The sequence below is a fragment of the Capricornis sumatraensis genome, chromosome 17 (assembly GCF_032405125.1).
Source record: "Capricornis sumatraensis isolate serow.1 chromosome 17, serow.2, whole genome shotgun sequence".
NCBI lineage: Eukaryota > Metazoa > Chordata > Mammalia > Artiodactyla > Bovidae > Capricornis > Capricornis sumatraensis.
The window spans coordinates 36712323-36737679 of record NC_091085.1 but is presented as its reverse complement, the minus strand read 5'-3'; the positions used below and the strand labels follow the sequence as shown (position 1 = coordinate 36737679).

General features: G+C 39.5%; 1 protein-coding gene across 1 annotated transcript; it reads right to left on the bottom strand.

Moving 5' to 3' along the window:
- Positions 1-16: 16 nt before the first annotated feature.
- Positions 17-18849, bottom strand: PGRMC2 (progesterone receptor membrane component 2). Its single transcript, XM_068989802.1, has 3 exons — positions 18432-18849; positions 3575-3730; positions 17-2182 (listed from the first exon to the last, which is right to left on the bottom strand). Exons 1-3 carry the CDS (start codon positions 18847-18849, stop codon positions 2085-2087), a joined length of 672 nt encoding a protein of 223 aa, XP_068845903.1. The 3' UTR covers positions 17-2084.
- Between the last annotated feature and the right edge of the window lie 6508 nt (positions 18850-25357).

Sequence of the window (25357 nt, the reverse complement as noted above, 5' to 3'; positions counted from 1 at the left end):
AGCACACTGTTTATTTCAAGTCCAAAACACATAATTAATCATTTTTCTTAACAGACTGCATAATTTTTACTGCATGAATATTTAGGGTTTCTCTATTCACAACTGTAAATTTACTTAACTTTAGGCTGAAATGATTCATTATATATATATATATCTCCATATCAATTTACTCCAGAGGACACGTACTTTTAACAAATCTGTTTAGAAAATATTTTACATAAAAACACACAAAGCATTACAACACTCTTCAGTTGTTGCAACCAGCCTTCAGCAAAGATTTGGCTGAAACTCATCATTTTCTACAAAACATTCCAAGACTGAGTACAATAGAATGTAGTATTTTACATACTTTAGCTTATTATTGCAATTAAAACTTCCTCTTTCTTTGATGGCATCTGCATATATTATACTCATACAGCAGGAGAATTCTTTTCTCTAACTGGTGACTTATTAAATAAAATGGTCTTTTTGGGTATAACTTGTCTCCAATTAAGAACCTAAACAGTCATATGATGAAATCAAATGATAGACATATATAGGGCTTTTTAGTAAGAGCATTTCAAACAACAGAATTTAAAACCTATCAGTATAATATCCTTTATTGTTTTGTGTTCAGTAACTACCACCTGAAGTGCTATTACTTGTAGTATAATCAGTTGGCATCAAAATATAAAGTAAAAATATGTACATTTTAATGTATCATTTCTTACCTGAATAATCTCAGATCTCTTGAGAATGTTCCACAAAGTGGAATTTCTTCCTAAAGTTACAGTGAATGTGGTACAATGTGTACAACTTGGTTAACCAGTGCCTGCCTTTCATTCCAATATTTTTCCTTATCTTGAATCAAATACACAATCTTGACTACCATATTATAATGCACTGGTTTACAGTTTGTATATAAAGTCCAACTCAAGCTTATTTTGGTTTATTGTACATGCTTTATTAAAAGGGTACGGGTATTTACAGTATCAGCAGAGTCCCTTCCAAGGCGCTCTCACACACACTCAAGACACACCCACACGACATCCATACTACAGCCCCATGCACCCACACCAGTGAGATGTGAGAGTCAAGACTCTTAAAATTAGGCAGCTGTTAGGGGACAGAGTTGTTGATTTGTTCAATTTTTTTTTTGAAAAGAGAAAAGCATGGGGGAATACATTTGGCCATTATAATGCTAATGAAGTTTGTGTATATTAACATATATATGGCAGTAACACTGAATATTCCTTTTACATTCTATATACACAGAATGACATCAAGGTTTTGCAGTCAACAGAATATTCCAACTTCAGTCTCAATGCTGCTTGTAGTGATTTCAGAATTCACATAGGGGCTTTCCCTAAAAATAATTCAAGTCTATGTAAGTGAAATAAGGCACAATTAATATTGATTTGATCTAGGGGAAGGAAAGGGATAAAAACTAGTTTCAAATGATCTTGCTGTTGGGGAATTAGCTTTGACTTAAATCCACCTGAAATCCATTCTTCTAATTTCCAAAGATTTCTTAGAAATAAAGGTTTTCTTCTTTTCCCTGACAAAACCCAAAAAGAAAAGCTTGGGATTCACATTTACCATTTTAATGTTTCAGTAGCCTTAACTACTTAAAACTGATGCACACCCTAACCTCTCCTGCCCAGGTCTCCTCTCTTCCTCATTGCTAAAACAAAAACACAGCACATGAAATAGGAATTCCTTCCTGTGTGTTTTTTTTAAAGAGATTTCAAAAAAATCTCTTATACACTCAAGTAGCAAATACATATCAGGTTGTCTTTGATTAAAAAAAAGGAAAGAAAAAAAGGAGAAAGTAATCTTGTGACTCTCTTGCTCTTTAAAAATATCCCTGTCTCCTTCCTTTCAGGATGAAGCCCCACCAGACATTACAAATAACTGCAACAAATGAGTCTGGCAGCACACATAATGTCTAGTATTCAAATCTTCATAGTGAGACTCATGTAGCTTGTACAATCTGTTGAATGTTTTTTGCAGCAGGTGAACCAAACCCAAAGATGCTGGACATTCTGTGAAAGGGAGTAAGAATTGCAGTTCTGAAGGCCCCTGACTTTGGTTGTTTACAAAGTTCAATCCTGTTTATTGTGATCCTTGGTATCTTCTTCATCTGTATATTCTGACGGTTCTTCCCCTGGTTTTAGGAGTCTGCCTACATAATCATATTTTTCTGAAAGATACATCAAAAGAAAATCAGTAGTAATCAAATTTGTTTCACAATTCCATTATACAGCAGGGAAGGTGTATGCTTCTTTCAGTCATAGAGAATAAGGTAAGTTTTCCCTATCATTTACCGTGTCCCATCTTTTTATACTCATGTAAGGCTTGAACAAAAGAAAACAGGATCAGGGAACTTATAAAGCTTTGGATTTGTGCTTTGGAGGAAAGTGTTTCATACAACCAGTTCTTAATCAAGGACACTGCCTCAGAATCACTTGAAGATATTTTAAAAATACATGTTGAGTCCAGGACCCAGGCCAGGCTCTTGGAATACGTCTGATGACTGGTTTACCTCTAATGTGCACTGAGTCTCAGAGCAGATCTTTAAATTTAATAACCCAAAGTAACTGTAATTATTGTAATTAAATAAATAAGGTGGCAACACAGGGCATTTCCAAGTGAGAAGATCTTAAAAAAGTTAATGGTGACTTTGCTGGGGCTGAAGAAGTAGGGAGAAGAATATGAGGTGGAAAATCACATGGAAAGTAAATCCAACCTGGACATATTCTTGGGGAGAAAATGTGACACACGTACTAGTCCCTAAGAAAACAAACCAAACGAACAGATGAAAATTCACTTGTTACTTATTATCTTGTGTTCTTCGAGGTCCCGATATGTGACTCTCAGTATATTATTTTTCTTTCTATTAAACTCTCTTAGATGTGACATGTTTTTGTTTGTGACTTGTTTTTATGTTACCATGTGTTTAATTTAGAACACTGTTATGCCCATTGTTATGTTCATGGTAATATTTAGTCATTTCTTGGTCAGGATTCTGAACTGAGTTTAAGTGAATTAACTGACAAATCAAGAGGATGAAATAGGAGGACTGCTTGGTTCAGCAGAACCAGTACAAGTGCCAAGAAGCCAGAAGAGATATTTCAAGGGATCCATAAGTCACATAAGTAGCAGTCCAGAGTGTTCACTGAGGCAGTAAAAACTGATGTCACAAGCATATAATGAACGAGAATGACATTTTTCCTTTATGGTTTGAAGGTAAGATAAATTAAATCATTTAAAAATAAACTAAAATTCAGTATCAGTAATCACCTCAGTTTTAAATATGAACCTATGTTTAAAAAACTCTTATCTTAATGAACAAGCCTAAAGGTGTCACAAGTTTTATAAATTTTAGTTTGTAACAAGTAAATTTTTAAATATGGATTTTACCAACAATAAGCACACGTAACAGTCATTTTGATAGTTAGCTATGCTTATCATCAAATAATGATGGCAACGAAAACAGATAGCATCCTAAGACTCTTAAGGAGTAATGGAATGGTATGTACTTTCTTTGGCCATAAATTTAGTATTTGTAAAGAACCCAACAAAATGAAGGTACCTTTAAACTGCATTTCCCATTCTCGAACACTCTCCATTTGTACAGCATTCAAATCTGAGAGATCATCATATTCATCTTTAAGTGCATCTTTATCTAGGCAAAATGTTGCCAGTCCTCTGGAGGCATCCCTACCAGCAAATATTCCATACGGACCCGCTGGGGAAAAAAAGAAATTATTTAGATTATCTAAAAATATTTTAGAATGTCTCAAAGGAAAATGTCAAATAAAAGAAACTTCATGTCTCTTATCTGGTACTCAGCCTTAATTTCAAAACATGCCCAGACACTGAACAGGATAATGAGAAGAAATTTCTTAGAAATCCACCTTTTGACCAAAGTAAAGTTTTTCACTGAAAATTTAGATTTCAATTACTTTAGATATTAAAAAAAAAACTATTTAAAGATGAAGACTGTGAGGTATTAGAGAAAAGAGGAAACCTAGAAGAGTTAGGTTTGGAAGCCAGTCTTCTTGAGGGGAAATGATGCCTTATTGATTACTGTTAATTGGTTGTGGCATCTAAAAAGAATCAAGAGAACACTGGCTGCATATATATATGGCTATAAGGACACAAAATAATTAGTGTAAAGAATCAGGAACCACCTTGTCTAGGGAGGAATGGCTACCAGAAGCAAGTCATTCCCAAAGTGTGTCCTTGAGAGCAGCAACTCTCTTGCACATCTCTGTATCTTCAATGCTTACCACAGTGCCTGACAGAAAGCAGGAACAAAATAAACACATACTAACAGACAAAACTCCACACAACCGAACTTTCTGAATCAAGAATTTGCTTACATAAATCATAGGTCATTAATGAAATAGTACATAGCTATAAAAAAGAATGAGGTAACTCTGTATGTACAGATGCACAAAGTCTATGATATAGTGACTGAAAAGAGCAATTAGATTACACAGTATGATTCATTTAGTTAGTTTTATTTTTATTCTTTTTTGGCTGCACTGTATGGCATGTGGGAACTTAAGTTCCTGGACCAGAGATCCAGCCCCCTGCAGGGGGTTAAGCCATGCCCCCTACAGCCTAGTCTTAACCACTGGGCCACCAGAGAAGTCCGTAGTATGCATGACCTCCTTTGAACTAAAAGAGATGCACATACATGCACATTTAACCCGTATTTGTATATGCACAAAAAAAGCACCAGGAAGAATACAAACCAAGTACTTAACAGTAGTAATGTTTCTGGAGAATGGAGAGGAAAGTTTTACTTCATTTAATTGCTTAAGCCTGGCTACTTATATATTTTTAGCCATGCCACACAGCTTGTGGGATCCTAGGTTCCCTGAACAGGGATTGAACCTGGGCCCTCAGCAGTTAAGAGTCCTAGCCACTGGACTGCCAGAGGATTCCCAAGTCTGGCTATTTAATAAACAATATTTATAACATAAATCTTTTAAGAGTTAATTTTTTCTTCATCTTAGTTTGTAGAACAGACCATGTAGATTTCCCTGTTTAAAACGTTTTAAGTAGAAAGTGAAGAGGAACTAAAAAGCCTCTTGATGAAAGTGAGAGAGAGTGAAAAACTTGGCTTAAAGCTCAACATTCAGAAAACTAAGATTATGGCATCTGGTCCCATCACTTCATGGGAAATAGATGGGGAACAGTGGAAACAGTGTCAGACTTTATTTTTTTGGGCCCCCAAATCACTGCAGATGGTGATCGCAGCCATGAAATTAAAAGACGCTTACTCCTTGGATAGCATATTCAAAAGCACACATTACTTTGCCGACAAAGGTCCATCTAGTCAAGGCTACGGTATTTCCAGTGGTCACGTGTGGATGTGAGAGTTGGACTGTGAAGAAAGCTAAGCAGTGAAGAACTGATGCTTTTTAACTGTGGTGTTGGAGAGGACTCTTGAGAGTCCCTTGGACTCCAAGGAGATCCAACCAGTCCATTCTAGAAGAGATCAGCCCTGGGTGTTCTTTGGAAGGACTGATGCTAAAGGTGAAACTCCAATACTTTGGCCACCTGATGCGAAGAGTTGATTCATTGGAAAAGACTCTGATGCTGGGAGGTATTGGGGGCAGGAGGAGAAGGGGACGACAGAGGATAAGATGGCTGGATGGCATCACCGACTCAATGGACATGAGTTTGAGTGAACTCCAGGAGTTGGTGATGGACGGGGGGCCTGGTGTGCTGCAATTCATGGGGTCGCAGAGAGTCGGACACGACTGAGTGACTGAAGAATTATGTGCTAATAAATAACATGTACAAAATACATGATTTTATATATAAAAATTTCTTTCCTGAGTCTGAAAAGTTATCAATACATGACAAAAGAAATGTAGAGAAAACAGTTTAAAGACCAAATTTGCTTGCTTAACTATTATGAGCCACAGAGTGGTCAGTGAAAAAACTTACTGTCCATTTAACAGAGTAAAGTATTTTATAATGAGAAGTACACAGTACAAAAAAAAATTCCCTGATTTTTAAATGAGTAAAATAATGATTATAGAAGGTTATGTGTCAGAAAAGCATCTATACCTTTAAGAAGAAAATTCAAAAATTTCTAAACATTTATGAACCTTAGTTTGAACTACAGTGAGCACTGCACTATAAAGCTTACTGGGTTACTTAGGAAAACTAATGAGTTTTAGGAATGAGTTAGGAAAATTCATTCTCTTAAAGTTTCTTGTATGGAACAAAAAAGGAGCCTTAGCAATAAATTTAAGGACCATTATTAAGCAATAATATATTAACAGAAAAACAAAGGTAATACTTCCAGTAAAGTACTTTTTTATCCTGCTTTCCCATTCTTAAGTACTTTCCATATTGCTCCTTAATATTAGCTGAATATCACAATTCTCATTTAATCATTATGTATTTTCTCACTGAATGGATATACCTATTAATTAACATAAACCCCTGACCCAGGGATCGAACCCAGGTCTCCTGCATTGCAGGCAGACGCTTTACCATCTGAGCCACCAGGGAAGCCCATTAATATAAACTTAGGCTACCATTTTCTATTTCTAAATTTGTGTTCTATATAAGAAAATGGGACACTATTTACAACTGGTCAATACTGGTAACTTTCAAACACTGCCCATCATCTCAACTGACATTCAAAAAGGTATTTAAATGTTTAAGATAAAGAAATTTAATACTATTTATGTTTTTCCAGTAGTCATATATGGATGACAGTCACAAGAGCTGGACTGTGAAGAAAGTTGAACACCATCAAAAGAACTGATGCTTTTGAACTGTGGTGTTGGAGAAGACTCTTGAGTCCCTTGGGCTGCAAGGAGATCCAACCAGTCCATTCTGAAAGAGATCAGCCCTGGGATTTCTTTGGAAGGAATGATGCTAAAGCTGAAACTCCAGTACTTTGGCCACCTCATGCAAAGAGTTGACTCACTGGAAAAGACTCTGATGCTGGGAGGGGTTGGGGGCAGGAGAAGGGGACGACAGAGGATGAGATGGCTGGATGGCATCACCGACTCGATGGACATGAGTTTGAGTGAACTCCGGGAGCTGGTGATGGACAGGGAAGGCTGGCATGCTGCAGTCCATGGGGTCATGAAGAGTCGGACATGACTGAGTGACTGAACTGAACTGAACAGAGTAAATAGTAAATAGTAGTAAATTTCTATTTACAAAGTAAAATCAAGTTCTTTAATTGGAGTTAATTGATTTGGAGAAACATTAACTTTTTTAAAAAAATTTAAGTATGGTTAATTTATAATGCTGTGTTAGTTTCAAGTGTACAGCAAAGTAATTTTTTTAAAAATGTGATTTTTAAAAAGTATATATAGATTCTTTTTCATTACAGGTTATTACAGATGTTGAGTCTAGGTCCTTGTGCTATACTAGGTCCTTGTTTACCTGTTTTTTATATTGTGCTTGTGCTTAGTCGCTCACTTGTGTCTCTTTGTGACCCCATGGACTATAGCCTGCCAGGCTCCTCTGTCCATGGGATTCTCCAGGCAAGAATACTGGAGTGGGTTGCCATTTCCTTCTCCAGGGGATCTTCCAAACCGAAGGATTGAACCCAGGTATCCTGTATTGCAGGCAGTGAGCTACCAGGGAAGCTTTTATATAGTAGTGTGTATACATTAAGCCCAAACTCGTAATTTATTCTCCCCTCATCCCCTTTGGTAACCATAAATTTTTTTTCTATGTCTGTATTTGTTTTATTAGTAAGTCATTTGCATCATTTTTAAAGATTTCACATGTAAGTGATATCATATAATATTTCTGACTTACTTCATTTAGGATAATCTCCAGGTCCAATCATGTTGCTGCAAATGACATCATTTCTTTTTTTTTTTAAATGAGAAACGTTAACATTTGCTTTTCTTGACCAAGCCATGTGGCTTGCAAGACCCCAACCAGAGACTGAACCCAGCGCCAGCAGTGAAAGCACTGAGTCCTAACCACTGGACTGCCAGGGAATTCCTAACATTAACTTTTAAAACTAAGCAAGTTAAAAAAAAACAACCCAACACTAAAATTAAGCGAGAACAATCCTGAGGGAAAGAAAAGTGGTCCACCTTAAAGCAGTTTAGTTTTTCTGTGGTATAACTCCACGTGGCAATGGCTATTTTCAAGAAATGGAAAAAATATATATACATATAAAACACTAATATTTTCTTAAGAAACAATAATGACCAAAAAAAATCTTAATGCTGACTGGACCAATGCTTACAAACTTAAAACAGTGATGAGTCAAACACAAAAGAAAAAATAAAACTGATTAAGGCTATAAAAAACTACAAGTAGAAAATGAGAATTTCAACTTTTTCAAGAATTTCCTTGCAATCTCACTTCCTTCTCACAGTATAGCAAAGTAGAAGGGATAGTTTTGCCCTCCCTTCTTGGCAGATGAAAAGATGCAAAGGTATTCAATGACTTGCCTAAAATTACTGACAAAATCAACCACTTTCCAACTACACCGAACACAGTACATCTTGAGAAAACACAGAGGACCCACAAACCCAAAGGTGAAATGACAACCCTGAAAACTGGAGCATTTCACTAATCACAAAATTTCAGGGGAATGGCTATTTTAAAATACCTCTTAAAATGGAAGAACATTAACCAAAAAAAAGCTGTAGAAATCAACAGCTTTTCTTAGCATTATGTTATATAATATTTACCTGCCTGCTCTACAAAATTCAATCTATTTGAGGATACTTCATCAACCTTAAACACATCCAAATGGTAAAAAGGAGAGATGAAAAGATGATCACTATAAGAACAGCAGTCATAAGAACCTCCATCTTTGAGTATATGGATAACATACCAGTATATTCTTTAGTAAAATTTCCTGCCAACTTCCCTAAGAGGGAATGCTGTTTTTTGGTTTGACTAACTTAAGAGTGGACTAGAGGCAACAGTTAATAATGCAAGCCTAATCCTAGACAAAATGATGTTCTGTTAACTATTGAAAAGAATGACCTCTCCACATATTTCAAATTTCCTACAGGAAGCATTTAACTTCTGAAAAGGTCTTCTTGAAAATAGTTTTATTTTTCCTGTAAGATCATAAAGAATGTCATATTAAGACTAAGAACTAGAGTTGGAAAAGGATGACCTGCTGAGAAAGGAGGATTTGAAGTCCAGTTAAAGTATATTCCTCTGCCGAGAGTTCAGTAATACCTCCCTTTTCCATTACCCCTTTATATAACTGACCTAAATGTTATGATTTTATTATTTTGGTGACTACTCTTGGCTATCCATAATACTATAACAACAGAGAGCTACCTAAGGAAAGCATATTTTAAATGCTCTTAGGTCTTTTGGTATAATTTATAAAAAAAAATTAAAAGGCTAGCTTATATAAACTAATCAGATTGTTTTAACTATTAAGGTTCATTTCAACACTAACATTTCAGTAATAATAAGAGAATTAAACTCTTGCCTTCTAAAAAACTAAAGTATAATGCTGATATAAAACTAGATTTACTATTTCAAGAATATTCTTGCTACAAAAAATGAACCCAATTATTTAGCCAAGACAGATTCTTTTAAATGTATTTATAAAACAAATATTCTAGGACATCATTTTACAGATAAATCTTACTTCTATGATACTGTTAAATATACCAAAAAGACATTATACTAGTTAGAATCCAGATTTCATTAATAGTTTTAAGAGTTAACTTATGATAAAAATTTTTATGAAGTTCAAAAATCAATAAATCTACCAATTATTACATCCTGAAACTGCTTACTATCATACAATCAAATATAATGGAGTGACACAGTTTTGAAAAGGGAACAACATATGGTTATTGTAAAACACTAATGAGCAAAAAACTCCAGGAGAAAGTAAACATCTAAAATATGTAAGAGATAATTTTCTACTAGGGTGATTATGTATCTATGAATATATTAGTATCTATGAATATATTAGTATCTATGAAGAGAAGAAAATTCCAGAAGGAATATTTATTTTCATGGTATAAAAACCATAGTGCTCAGAGACAAACTTTAATTCATTAAAAGTTAAACAGCCTAGTTTTCTGGTGTGTTTTGACAATAGTCTTCTGTGATTATTAAAGCAAGTTAAAAACAAAAAATCTAATAATACTTGGTACAGAGCTTCCCAGGTGGCTCAGTGGTGAAGTATCCACCTGCCAATGTAGAAGATGGAGGAGATGCAAGTTCGATGCCTGGGTCAGAAAGATCCTTGGAGAAGGGAATGGCAACCCACTCCAGTATTCTTGCCTGGAAAATCCCACGGACAGAAGAGCTGGAAGGCTACATCGCAAAGCATCAGACACAACTGAGCACATGTGCACACTGAGTAATTTATTCCAAATATGGTTATAATGGACCTAGGAACAAATCAAACCATATATGAAAGTGATTAAATGAAATCCAATACATCTTTTTTATACTTGGTTCGAGGAACTCCCAGGACTTTTAGAGGGAAGGCAGCACGGTAAAACTGGAAGAATACCTCTTCCAAGCCACGATACTTGGGTTCGAGGCCACACTCTACATTTGAGGCAAATTTTATATGCCTAAAATTGTGGAGGTCAAACTAGATAATCTCCTAACTACAAGTATTAGGGAAGAAAAAGTATTCTATAAATGGTGTTGCAACAACTGAATAGCCCACTGTAAGAAAACAAAAACAAAAGTTGATGCTTACTTTACATCTTAAATAAATTCCAAATGTAACTAACCAAAATTCACTGAGAGAAACGTAAATTAAAATAATATTGAAATACTATTTTAACTTCTCAGATTGACAAAGACCAAAAAATTTTATATCACATTTTTCGCAAGAGAGTGAGAAACAGGCATTTTCATGTGATTGTAAACTGGTCCAACATCTCTGCAGGGCAATTTAGAAAGAAGTATCCAAATTAAAAAGGTCCATAACATAAGACTCAGTAGTTTTACTTCTAGGAATTTATTTAATAGATAATTATGATTTTAGTAACACATTGAAATGGTTATGTACATGATACCATGCTTCCCAGGTGGCTCAGTAGATAAAGAACCTGCCTGCAATGCAGAAGGCTCTGGCAGACATGGGTTTGATCCCTGGGTAGGAAAGTTCCCCTTGAGGAGGAAATGGCAATCCACTCTAGTATTCTTTCCTGGAGAATCCCATGAACAGAGGAGCCTGGTGGGCTACAGTCTATAGGATCACAAAGAGTTGGACATGACTAAAGTGACTGAGCATGCATGCATGTATGTAATAACGAGAGACTGGAAACAAATATTCATTAAAAGTGGACTATTAAATGATATACTCATAAGGAAGGCTCTCAATATATTAAAATATTGTTAAAGGTTTGCATTGTTAAAGTAAAAACCAAGTTCATGGCATCAGGTCCCATCACTTCATGGCAAATAGATGGGGAAACAATGGAAATAGTGACAGACTACTTTTTTGGGCTCCAAAATCACTGCAGATGGCCACTGCAGCCATGAAATAAATAGATGTTTGCTCCTTGGAAGGAAAGTTATGACCAACCTAGACAGCATATTAAAAAGCAGAGACATTACTTTGTCAATAAAGGTCCGTCTAGTCAAGGCTATAGTTTTTCCAGTAGCATGTATGGATGTGAGAGCTGGATTATAGAGAAAGCTGAGCACCAAAGAACTGTGGTGTTGGAGAAGACTCTTGAGAGTTCCTTGGACTGCAAGGAGATCCAACCAGTCCATCCTAAAGGAGATCAGTCCTGGGTGTTCTTTGGAAGGACTGATGTTGAAGCTGAAACTCCAATATTTTGGCTACCTGATGCGAAGAGCTGACTCATTTGAAAAGACCCTGATGCTGGGAAAGACTGAAAGCAGGAGAAGGGGACGACAGAGGATGAGATGGTTGGATGGCATCACTGACTTAATGGACATGAGTTTGAATAAACTCCTGGAGTTGGTGATGGACAGAAAGGCTTATGCTGCAGTCCATAGGGTCACAAAGAGTTGGGAAACGATTGAACTGGAACTGGATATGTACTATAATTCCTGAGTGAGGGCAGATAGAAACTGATTTTTTTTTTCTATCAGTGACAAAACTATAGGACATACCTCACTAAAATGAAAACTGAACTCTGAACAAAAGTATGAGATGCAAGAAATGACAGTGAATGAAGAAATGGTAACTCTATTGGGTAAATTTAAATGAAAATTGGCTATTTAAAAAAAGTTTACTATTCAGTTTGAGGGTAGTGTTTGAAAAACTACAGTAAAACTCTAAGTCTAATAGAAATAACGTAGAAAATGGAGTGGGGAGGGATTAGAGTTTAAGCTTTCTAACCAAGGCCACAACATATGGCTGTGTACAACTCCAGGGGACACCATTCACATTTTTCTACACGATTGTTTTGTATATTTAATATTAAGAAATACTCTGTCAAATGGCAGTAAAGTGTTTTAAAGTGACAGTTCTAATTCGTACAAGAATGTTTGGTTAACATTCATATATTGTTCAGAGTAACAATGCCTATAGAAAAAATTAAAGGAAAAGACTCTTGTCACCAAAAGAATACAAACAGAATGCATCCAAATTAGCAGGGAGATATGAAACAGAAACAGACACCCAAATAAAGAGAACAGACTTCTGGCTTCCAAGGGATGGGTGGAGTGGGGGTGCCAGAGATTGGGAGTTTGGGATGAGCAGATACAAATTAGTATATAGAGAATGGATAAACAAAAGGTACTACTATACAGCACTGAGAACTATATTTGATACCCGTGAGAAACCACAAAGGAAAAGAATATGAAAAAGAATGTATGTATGTATGTAACTGAAACACTTTGCTGTACAGTAGAAATGAACACAACTGTAAATCAACTATACTAAAATGAAATAACAAAAATCTATAAGGGAGAAAAAGTGGAATAAAAAATCCATCTAAGAAAAAACGGTGGGAAAGAAGGCAAACGAAAGTTGACAAGAGAAATTACTAAATAAGATAGTAGAAATAAATCTAAACATGTGAGTAGTGACAAAAAGTATAACCTGATTAAGTTGTTAAAAGACAGTATTGGCATTAAATTTAGTTTTTAAAATTCCAGGTAATGTTGTTTATTAAAAAAAAAATAAAAGACTGCTTAAAAGGATGGAAAAAGAACTGCTGAGGTAATACTTATCAAATGAAGCCTGAAGTCAAATCTGAAAATCAGCAAGGTGATAAGGATGTTTCTTCCTCTGATTAACACGGTACCAGCTCTAGAGCTAGTGCTTCAGTTCAGTTCAGTCGTTCAGCCGTTTTCAACTCTTTGCGACCCCATGAATTGCAGCACACCAGGCCTCCCTCGGAGAAGGCAATGGCACTCCACTCCAGTATTCTTGCCTGGAGAATCCCAGGGACAGGGGAGCCTGGTGGGCTGCCGTCTATGGGGTCGCAGAGTTGGACACGACTGAAGCGACTTAGCAGCAGCAGGCCTCCCTGTCCATCACCAACTCCTGGAGTTCACTCAAACTCACGTCCATCGAGTCGGTGATGCCATCTAGCCATCTCATCCTCTGTCGTCCCCTTCTCCTCCTGACCCCAATCCCTCCCAGCATCAGAGTCTTTTCTAATGAGTCAGCTCTTTGCATGAGGTGGCAAAAGTATTGGAGTTTCAACTTTAGCATCATTCCTTCCAAAGAACACCCAAGACTGATCTCCTTTAGAATGGAATGGTTGGATCTCCTTGGAGTCCAAGGGACTCTCAAGAGTCTTCTCCAATACCACAGTTCAAAAGCATCAATTCTTCGGCACTCAGCTTTCTTCACAGTCCAACTTTCACATTCATACATGACCACTGGAAAAACCATAGCCTTGACTAGACGGACCTTTGTGAGATAGTTTCAAAACAATGATACACCCAATCTTCGTAAGGCTGGTTCCTTCAGGTTTTTGTTTAAGTTATCAATCTCCACTTTCTTGACAAACCAACATAAATAAGTACTTCTCTTTACCATCTAATGCTAATAAATAAAGTCCTTTATTATAATCATGTATTGAATGATTGTTTATTATCTGTCTTTCTTAACAGAACATAAACTCCATGAGAGCTGGGAAGTACAAGTTTTGCAGACCCAGAGAATTACTCAAAACATTTATCTAGGCAACAGTGTGATGAAATCCAGGTAACTCCTTCTGAGAACTGATCTTGAGACAAAATGCTGGCTCTTGTACAGTAGTCATTTAGTGATGTATCTCACAAGTATGTATGTGGGGGATGAGTGAACTTTGCCACATGGTTGAAAGAACTATGACAAGAACTTAAAAAGGGCTACCTCCAGATGTTAATCTATCCCTTTTCTTCAACCTGAATAACATCTTCTGGTCTCATACATGCTTTAAGCTATCCTTTTATACTCTGTGTTAGTATTTAATACAATTCCCTCTTTGATTAAAAACAATGGAATGATGCTGAACTCAGAGAAGCCAACCAACTAGGTACTGTAGAAATTACTAGTAAAGGGAATTTCCTGCCAAGCCAGTGGTTACGACTTTGAACTTCCAATACAGGGGGTGGGTCTGATTCCTGGTTGGGGAACTAAGATCCTATAAACCACATGGCACAGCCAAATAAAAAGAAAAGAAAAGAAATTAGTATAAATTTGAGCAGAGTATCAAAATTCATCAGAAAACAGCTGGTCCTGTCACCTGATTGTTAGGTAATGAATGTGCATAGGCATTAGACCTAACACAGACCCAGCTGGCTTCAAAACAAGACTAGAATGAAAGTTGGGTAGTGTCAATAGGACATTCGTGAAAGAATGTTTGTCTGTATGTTGCAACTCTCGCTTCAGCTGCAATTTTGCAAACTACAAATAAAATTAACATGTGAATATGAAGTTAAAAAAGGAGGAAGAACACATAAAAGGTGTATGAACTCCCTTTCCCCATCTCCTAAACATTAGGCATCTCATGGGGGTACTTCTTACAAACTTCTTTTTCTTTCCAGTGGAATTTAAATGGTATGTTGGAGAAATTCCAGCTTTGTTATGTCAAAGAATACTCTACATGGAATAAGGGGGAAGCTATGTATCTTAATACCAGAAATGTGAATAAACTATTATAAACTATAACTATAATTTCTTGCCATTCTAAAGAATAAAAAAAACAGTTTTGCTAGAATCCCACTGCAGAAATATTACACCAAATTATTAATAATTAATAATATTTAAAATGATAGATGAGTCTTCCTCATCTATTATGATGCTGGAAACATGAAATTATATTATGCTGTGATACAGTAGGAAGCATAGCCTGTGAAGCCAGTTAGAGTGTGTTTGATTTCTAGCTTGGCCATTTACTAGATATGTGATTTTGGGCAAAATCTCTGAGTTTCAGTTTCCACATGTGTAAAATGGGAACATTACCTATCTCCTAGAGCTGTCTGGAAATTAAACGATAATAAGCCCCAAATGGGAGTTTCCTCCTCCTTCTACCTTAACTTCTAGAATCAATGCTATTAAATAGAACTTGATGGGAAGATGGAAATGCTCTATAAAGTGCACTGTTTGGAAACTTGAAATCTGGGTAATACAGAGAAACTCAATTCATGCGGCTTGTGGCTACCATACTGAACAGCACAACATGAAGCCATGAAAGTATGTTTCTCTGAGGCTTTAAATCCTTATGGGAACCAGGAGAGGGTATAAAAATAACAACAGATTGTCTATTTATCTCAGAATGCAGTTTATCTGAAATAGAGTAGACAGGCTTTGTGGTCAAATGTATCTGGATTTGAATACCATGTCTGTGTGATCCAAGCCAATTTACCCCAAATTCCTAAACCCCGAGCTCTCTCTCTTAAGGATAGGAATGTTTACTAACCTCACTGAAGCACTGTGGAGATGGAGATGACAAATTAATAGATTTGAAGTAGTAGCTGCTTAACAAGTCTGCTTCCTTTCTCCTCCCATATTCTTTGCTTCTTACATGATCCACTTTCCTCACACACTGGCCAAGTGCCTGAACTGTTACTGAACTTAATATTGACAAAGGTAGCTAATGCCAACTGTTTCCCAATGTCTGTTTACTCCACTAAATTAAACTGCCAACATTTACGTTTTTTAGAACTCAAACTTTAAAAATTATGACTAAAAATAAAACTAATTTCAACACAGAAAAAGCCTCACAAGTAATCTTTTAACTCTAAAAACATTACTGAGAACTGGGAGTGGATATTGGCTAGACTCCCTAAACTCATTCTTTCAAGCTACGAAGTCTCATATAAGGATTTTTACTTCTGAATTACTCTGCTACAAAATTCCTTAATTGATTTGAGGATGAAAAAAATTAAAATAAAAACTGAATTTGTTTTATAGCCCAAAATTTTGCTTCAAGACTTCTGGGAAATGTTTATCTCCTCTTAATGTGAAATACATTCCAAATCCATAAAGCAGATCTGGCTAACTTTAAGGTTCCTTTCAATAAAAAAATATTCCAAATATCTGTTTAGGTTGTTTAAAACTACTTAGAATGAAATAATGGGGTATCACTCTGCCTGTTCATCAGGAAGGACCTGGATGGAAATCAGTGAAAGCTAACCTAAAACCGAGCACTGGCTCAAGCCACACAAAGGCTATCTATATTATAACTATGACTCTCATCTTAATTTAAAAATTTCTGTTGCAGAACATTTGCCACTGGGTGCTGCCAAATTGTGTCCATGGCTGTCTCTCTTTGCTATTTTCAGATAGTGGCAAGGCATTAATGTGTGAGGATTGATAGGCTTCTTTGCACTAAACACTTGGTTGCTTCACTGTCCGTTTAGATAGGGGTTACAGAAGCAAGAGTTTTTAGTCTGGGTAAGTTCTGTATTAAAAACTTAAACCTGTACACAATTTCTAATCACTGAACACATAATACTGTGTAAATTCGCGATTAAAAAAAATTAACTAATTTGGTCTGTTCCTTTAAATACTGTCCTTTGGCCCCACTGTCTTACCCACATTTGCTTAAGTAAACAAAAATGTACTAACTGTTTCAGCTGATATGAGTGGGTAGACATCAGGTTTTCTTTTTATACAAGAAGCAAGTACTTTATAAGCTATCTGTGACTTGGTTGAATTGAATGTAAATATATACACAAAATACAAGTAACTAAGAAATATAGTTCAACATGTTTGTTGTTACCGGGTGTAGAATCTCCCATTTCTCTTCTCTAATCCAATTAACAAACAACAAACCAAAACACTTCTAAAATATCTTCCATCCACTAAGCACATAAATCATAGGTGTATAGTTGCAGATGTCAATAAACATGGACTAACATATTAGAGGAAACCAACTTGTTTTTAGATTTGCCAACCCCTTGACTTTAAGACTTGGATGTCCTCTTTCAAATAACAGGTCACTATAGGTCTCTAATTTTATTTACTTTCACTGTAGTAACTCCTTAAAAGCTCAGAATAACTACACAACCAGCATGTACAATGTTGCTCAATTTTATGGTAGGCCAACAGGTTTCATGAGTCTGAACTGAAACGTTTGCTATAACTACACTGTTAAAGGGTTTCTAAACCAACCACCTTACACACACAGTTCTCTGAAAGCAAAGCTTTAGAAACATTTAACTTGCAGAACTGGTGCATGGTGATATGAATTTATAGCTGTTTATAAAGTTCTTTCTCCTCAGTGAAAACAAAGTAAGTGATAATCAACGTGTATTTGAATACTTGCCTTCCTGCTACAAAAAAAGAGAAAAACTGGACAAGAACGCCTGCTGGGTATATGAGTTCCACCTCCAAAACTCAGGGCGAATAACCTTGCCAGTTATTTATTAGGATCTGCATTCTGATCAGCTTCATCCCTCATATACTGTTAATCTTGGAAAGCATTTTTGTATCAAAACCGGTTTTTTAAAAAAAGTCAAGGTTCTGCATATGGGACCGGATTTAATAGATTCTAAAAGGCTGGGACTTGGAACTACGTGTACTTAAACGTGGCCTTATGGGAACTAGTGGATAAGCTCGCGCGCGCACACACACACACACAAGTAAAGAAAGTTATGAATTACAGGGTCTAAAACTTTAGGTCCCTACTTCAGAAATCTTCCTTCTTTCCCCGCAACGATTCCAAAAATCAGAAAGCTCAGTAAAGGCTGAGGGCCAGCGTGACTGGCGACAACTAAAAGGATTTTGAAAAATTCAGCCCAAGAAAAGGCTGAGAGGAGAAATGGGATAGGAAAAAGATGAAAACTCAGTGTCGCTCGGGCGACACTGGGATCCGAATTCGAAGGGAAAACACCGGTGGGGCCCGCGGCTGGGGCGTGTGGGGGGCAGGCCGTCTCAGGTGCGGCAGATACGGCTCGGGGGTCCAGATGTCGAGAAGGCTGGCAAACTAACCCGGTGCCCATGGGCCTCCCCATCAGAAGGGGGTCGAGCTTGAGCTGCAGGGGGTCCTCACCCTCCCCTTCCAACTCCTCCTCACCCGGGCCGTAGAACTTGCTGCCTTTGGTCACGTCGAAGACTTTCCCATTGACCGCAAGCAGGATGCGCGGGTTGCGAGACCCGTCGTACTGGCGCAGCTGCTCCAAGCTGAAGTCCCGCTTCTTCATACGAGGCAAAGAGGCAGCGGGGCTCTCTTCGCCCGCTCCGGCCCCGGCGCCCAAACCCCGCCGCCCCCAGCGCACCCACAGCCGGTAGGCCCCCAGCAACACCAGCGCCACCAGCGCCACGTTCAGCAGCATCTCCCCGCCCCCCGTCAGAAGCGCCAACGCCGTTGCCGACCAGCCGCCCCCTTCTGCTGCTGCTCCCGCGCCGCCTGGGCTCTCGCTACTACCGTCGCTGCTGCTCTCGCTGCCACTCCCCAGGGTGCCTAAATTCACGTCCCCATCACCCGCCGCCATCACTGCCCGCCAGCACCTTCCTCCTCCTCCCCGCCCCCTGCCCTCCCCAACCCCACGGCCGGCCCCGCCCATACGGGGTTCCTAGCCAATAACGTGAGGGTAGGGGGCGGGGTCAGGCCGGCTCCCGATTGGGTGTTTACGCCGTAACGCTGTCTTGGATCTCTCCCTCTCCCTTCCTTTTGCTGGCCGCGCTCGCGTGCGACGCCCCGCCCACCTCGCCCCACACTTCCCTGCTCTCGCCTGTCTCCTCCTCTAGTTGAAGTACAAGAGGGGGGCGGGTCTGAGGAGAAGATACTGCGCCGACCGCGCGCGCGCGCGTACGGGCGGGGCGAGGCTACGGCGCGTGCGCGGGTTCCGGGGCGCCACGCGCTCTCCTTTCCTCTGCAAACCCGTTGGGAGGTACGGCCTGGCCAGTGCTCTGGTTCTGCGCATGCGCCCACGAACCCCGCCCCTTCCCTGGTCTGGGTTTGCGTCCGCCAGCTCCCGCCTCTTCGCCTACGCTGCGCGTGAGAGTCTCACGTGCGCTGAGGCGGCTGCTGAGGCGGCCTCTCTCAGACATCTTTCCGAGGTCGCGGGCTAGTGGTTAGTGAGAAGCTGCGACATAGATTTAACCGCTTCACGCCCCGAAAAGGGGTGTCTTTTCTCTCGTGGGCGCCGTGACGCCTGTCCAGAAGCCCGGAGCGTGGGCGCGCAGGCAAAGCTACGGCCCAGAAGTTCTGGCGACGTGCTGGAGGCGCCTGGCGCCAAGAGAGTGCACGGAACTCGCACTGGGATTGTTTGGCGAAAGGAATCTACGTGCTATCTTCGAGGACACCAAGTAGCTACTTCCCAGTGGTTTTGGCCAACGCTGCTCCTGTAGAATTTTCTTTCACATTTTAGACGAAAAGTGTCGTTATTCCTTAAGTCGCACTCACTGGGGCAGTAGGGAAGTGGATAGGGTGAGGTGGTCGTTCAGTTCGCTTATTTAGCTTAATCTACAGTTCCATCTCCCTAGGTCTTGTAGTCTTAACCTTTCGAGTCCTTAAAATTTCGGCGTAAATATCACCTCTGAACCCTTACACTGAGCCCCTCACCTCACGCTCTGAACTCCGTTGTTGTGCTCCCTCTCGCCCTAGTTTGTTTTGTGTCACTAGTTCCCCGACCCCTACCCCCTCGCTGTAAACTACCCTTGTGGTGAATGAGGTGTGTCAAGGGAGTAACAGTTTGCCTCATAGAGGAAACCAGCCATAGAAAATACTTAAAGGAATGACTGGCTGTATTCCAATAAAACTTTATGGACACTGAAATTTTAATTTGATACAATTTTCGATACCATGAAATAAGTTTTCCAGTCACTTAAAAGTGTAAAGAACTTTGTTTCTTAAAACCTTCCAGAGGTATAAATTTGAATTCCCTGGCGGCTCAGAAGGTAGCATCTGCCTGCAATGAGGGAGAACCAAGTTGGAATCCTGGGTCAGGAAGATCCCCTGGAGAAGGAAATGGCAACCCACTCCAGTATTCTTGCCTGGGAAAATCCCATGGACAGAGGAGCCTGGCGGGCTACAGTCCACGGGGTTGCAAAGAGTCTGACACGACTGAAGTGACTTCACTTCTTCATTCTCCCAGTGTAGTTAATAGTGCCCACTTTCACTTTAAAAAACAGTCTAGATTGGAGGATTACTCCCCATTGTTCACTCTGCCTCAAGAAAATACGTTTAAAGCAGAGGTTCAGCCCATGGACTGCTTTTATACCTCTGAAGTGAAGTCGCTACGAGGCAAAATTGAGTACCTGTGACAGAAACACCTAAAATGTTAATATCTGGCCCCTTAGATTCCCGCACTTCCTGCACAAATACCTTAGCTGGCTAACTGATTTCCCATTCTTTTCCACACTCCAACCCTTCATACCAATCCTAGTAGATAATCGCTCTAGGGAAGAGTTTTGATCCTATCGCTTTCCCTTCAGTATCTGCTGAAAGTGAAAGTGAAGTCGCTCAGGGACTCTGCGGTCCCATGGACTATAGTCTACCAGGCTTCTCTATCCATGAGTTTTTCCAGGCAAGAGTACTGGAGTGGGTTGCTATTTCCTTCTCCAGGGGATCTTCCTGACCCAGGGATCGAAGCCAGGTCTCCTGCATTTTAGGCAGACGCTTTACCCTCCGAGCCACCAGGGAAGCACCAGCAATGTAAATCCAAGCCAATCCCATGATACTAAGATTACAAGCTTAATTTTCCAGACTTCACTCCTCTGCGGTACTTAAAGCCGAAATGGACCACTTGCTGTCTCCCTAATTAGCATACCATACGCTCCAGTTTGCCCACGTCTCTCCTCCATTACACAGGTTCCTCAAGATTAAAACAAGTTAAGTCACTCAGTCGTGTCCGACTCTTTGCGACCCCCTGGACTACATGTAGCCTACCAGGCTCCTCTGTCCATGGGATTTTCCAGGCAATAGTACTGGAGTGGATTGCCATTTCCTTCTCCAGGGGATCTTCCTGACCCAGGGATTGAACCTGGGTCTCCTGCACTGTAGACAGACGCTTAACTGTCAGCCACCTGTTACTCCCTTGACACACCTCATTCACCACAAGGGTAGTTTACAGCGAGGGGGTAGGGGTCGGGGAACTAGTGACACAAAACAAACTAGGGCGAGAGGGAGCACAACAAAGGAGTTCAGAGCGTGAGGTGAGGGGCTCAGTGTAAGGGTTCAGAGGTGATGTTTACGCCGAAATTTTAAGGACTCGAAAGGTTAAGACTACAAGACCTAGGGAGATGGAACTGTAGATTAAGCTAAATAAGCGAACTGAACGACCACCTCACCCTATCCACTTCCCTACTGCCCCAGTGAGTGCGACTTAAGGAATAACGACACTTTTCGTCTAAAATGTGAAAGAAAATTCTACAGGAGCAGCGTTGGCCAAAACCACTGGGAAGTAGCTACTTGGTGTCCTCGAAGATAGCACGTAGATTCCTTTCGCCAAACAATCCCAGTGCGAGTTCCGTGCACTCTCTTGGCGCCAGGCGACTCCAGCACGTCGCCAGAACTTCTGGGCCGTAGCTTTGCCTGCGCGCCCACGCTCCGGGCTTCTGGACAGGCGTCACGGCGCCCACGAGAGAAAAGACACCCCTTTTCGGGGCGTGAAGCGGTTAAATCTATGTCGCAGCTTCTCACTAACCACACTGGGAGAATAGGAGTGAAAATTGTCCCAGACAAACCTCATGTAGTCATCATAAGGTTAGAGATTAAGAGAAATCAAAGCTACCTTAGGACCTGGTAAAAGGGATGTGGTGCCAATGATGGAAACAGGGAGCTTGGGAAGAAACTGGTTTTTGGTGGTAGATGACTATAGCAGTCCCAGGTGTCACATAGTTCATACAACATCAGTGGACAAAAATCTCCCCAGAGGCTTCGTAGCAAGTCACTCCTTGTATGTTATTTTTCCAAAGTTGGGCTGTCAGCTAGTTTCTAAACCAGTTACTGACAAGGAGCATAGGATTACCTTGATTTGTTAGTGTTTTTCTGGCTTTTCACAGTTCTTACACAAAAATGTGGACATTTAGCATCTCTGGTGCCTTCCTACTGAATGTCAGTAGCAACCCAAGACATTGTGACACCGCCCCCCCCCCAAAAAAAAACAACCAACCAAATCCCTCTATCCCCCACACACCCCCTCAAGAGATGATAGTGGTTAAGGACCACTGGCTTAGACCAATTGGAATTTATTTTGGAACTGAGTTATGTGTGTATAGATTTTTTTTTTGTTTCTGATTGGTTTGGAGGGAAGAGAGGAGTCAAACAGTATTGAAGTTACATTGTCAAGGAAATGGCAAGGAGAGGGAATATTGAATAGGTAACTAACATTGTCTGCCATGAGAATTAAACATTTTCTTTTATATTCTTGATAAATACCTCAGTTTTACACTTGAAACCTTTCTCTTTTTTCTTTTCTAAGTCTTCTCCCCTCACCTCTCCCCCCCACAGGAAAATCTCTCTCCCAGTAGGATACTCTTGCTTTGAATACTGCAATAGCTTTCAGACTGGTGGCCTGCTCTGTCTTTCCCTCCATTTCTACATGGACTAGTCATGTATACTGATTTTTCTTTACTCCTTTATCTCCAGTGCTGCTCACCTAACTCAGAAACTCTGTTGGCACTCTGTAAATCCACAAATGGCTTCCCTGCCTTTCCCTTACAAATGTAATCCAGTGCTTACTGATTAACTTGTCATCTCTGTGGAAGATATACCTCTTTAAGCTTGACCCCTTTCTGTGAGGTATTAGTACTAACCAACAAATGTTTCCATTTCTTTTCTTAGACACGTAGCAGACTTGCATCTCCCTACTCCTTTGAACTCAGCATGGCCACTGAAATGTGACTGAAGTGATCTGTGTCACTTGCAAGCAAAAGTGATTAATATAGGAACCTGTGCACAGTTTCCCATGTCTCCTTTTGGCATAGTGACTGAATGTTTTAGTTATATATTGCTGCATAACAAACCATCCTAAATCTTAGTGACTTAGAACTATAACCATTTCATAATCTCTCTTGGTTTTGGGGGTTGAATGGTCTCACGGGCAGTTGTCTCATCTTGCTTGGGGTCTCTCATGTGGTTCCAGCCAGGTATTGTCCAGCTGGATTAATTTGGAGGTGTGACAGGGATGCTCGAATGACTGAGCCTTTCTTTTCCCAGTGTTATTCCAGGGCATCACTTCCCATGGCTTCTCCTGCAGAGTATACTTCTTACATAGTGGCTCAGGACTCTTCAAAACTGCAAAAGCGTTCAGATACTTCCAGTCTATTTCCAAGACTTAGGTGTGGAAATAACTCATTCTATTGGTTAAGGCTGTCACAGGGCCAACTTAGTTTCAAGGGGAGGGGAAATAAAGTCCACTTCTTGATGGGGACTTGGGAGAAGAGTGACAAAGTATTTGTACCCTTTTTTAATCTACCACCCTAACAGTGTTCCACATGGTGGCTGCTTTCATCAGCCAGGGTCTGAGAGTCAGAACGAAGTGGAAAAGAGTCCTTAGTTAACACATATTGTAGTATGAGTGAGAAATACGTTTCTGTATACTAAGTCACTGAGATATTTGGGGTTGTTTGGTAGCAAATGAAGACTGATCTAATACAAAAATTGGTACTGGATGTAGAGCACTGCTGTAACAAAAACCTAAAATATATGGCATTGACATATATGAATATGTTACAAATGGTGGTTGGTTGGTTGTTAGGCAGCATCCAGCTCTGATTCACCAAGGAATCTCTCAGCAAACCTAGCTTAGAAATTTGAGCTGAATAAATATTTCTTAAATAAGAGAGACTGTTTCTTATAATTCTGTTCTATTTCTCTATTTTAGGAGAAAACACTTCTTTCCCACATCAGATGTTTCTTGAAGTATGGAGGGGGTGCCACTAACATAACACTTGATACTTTATTCCAGCACTTCTAGCAAGTTTCCTGATGTGTAAGTTTGGCATGTGCAGCCCACCTTCCTCTCTCTTTTCTCATGGGAGCCAGGCCGCCCACAGAAAGTATGCTTTCTACCCTGCTCCTTCATACCACAAGTTTTACAGTGGTTGGCCCGTGCCGAGGGTGACCTGTCTAGGTCAAGGGAGGCTTGGGTAAGCTTAATAGTTTAAGCGCTCTGGGGGAAGGGAAACTTCAGGCTGGAGCTAAGTTCACTGGCAAGAAGTGATAAAATCTGTTATTTGAACTTAAGTTCACAAGAGCAAGAGAGTTAACAAGTTGGACGTTAATAATTTTGGACTTTAACATCAAGTCAGTCCTGATTACTTTGGGCTATAATTCAGCAGAGCAAGATAATGTAATTTCTGAGCTTTTCATTTCTTGCTGGAAAATTCATATTGGGAGTCGATCATAATCAGATTAAAGACATCTTTTTGGCTCTTAATTTTTAGAGTATTTTTATGTTACCATTTGATCTTGTTCCAGTAATGTTGAACAAGATAGTGGGACATAATTTGAAGTGGCAATAGAACAGGTTGTGAATTACAGCTCCCATGTACAGAATGACATGGGAGCTCATTTAATTGGTGTATTGTTCTGACTCAGTCAGGGCATTCTGACAACAAAACCTACACTTTATCAGTGGTCCCATGAGATTCCACAAAATAGTGAAATTAGTACTGAAGTGGTCTTATGCAGATGGGAGCAGGACTACTCCAATTAACTGCTGACTTCTTACCCAAGGGAGCTAACCATATCCCAAGGTAATCTCAGTGGGTAAGCTGAAAGGGTTAAGGGAATGACCTTCATACATTTATATTAACATACCACCCAAAATAATTTTTAGCTTCACATGTAAAGGTTTTGTCCTTAGTGGCAAAAAATGTAATTTCTGGTATAATGTAAATATGACTATTTTAAAGTAAAAAGGTTTATGTTACTTAAAAATGCATTTAGTGAAATTAAATCCAATAGAAATTGAATACTCACGTCTCCATTTTTACAGAAATTTTGCATTCTCTGTTTTTTGGGGGAGTGCTTTGCCATGGGATCTTAATTTC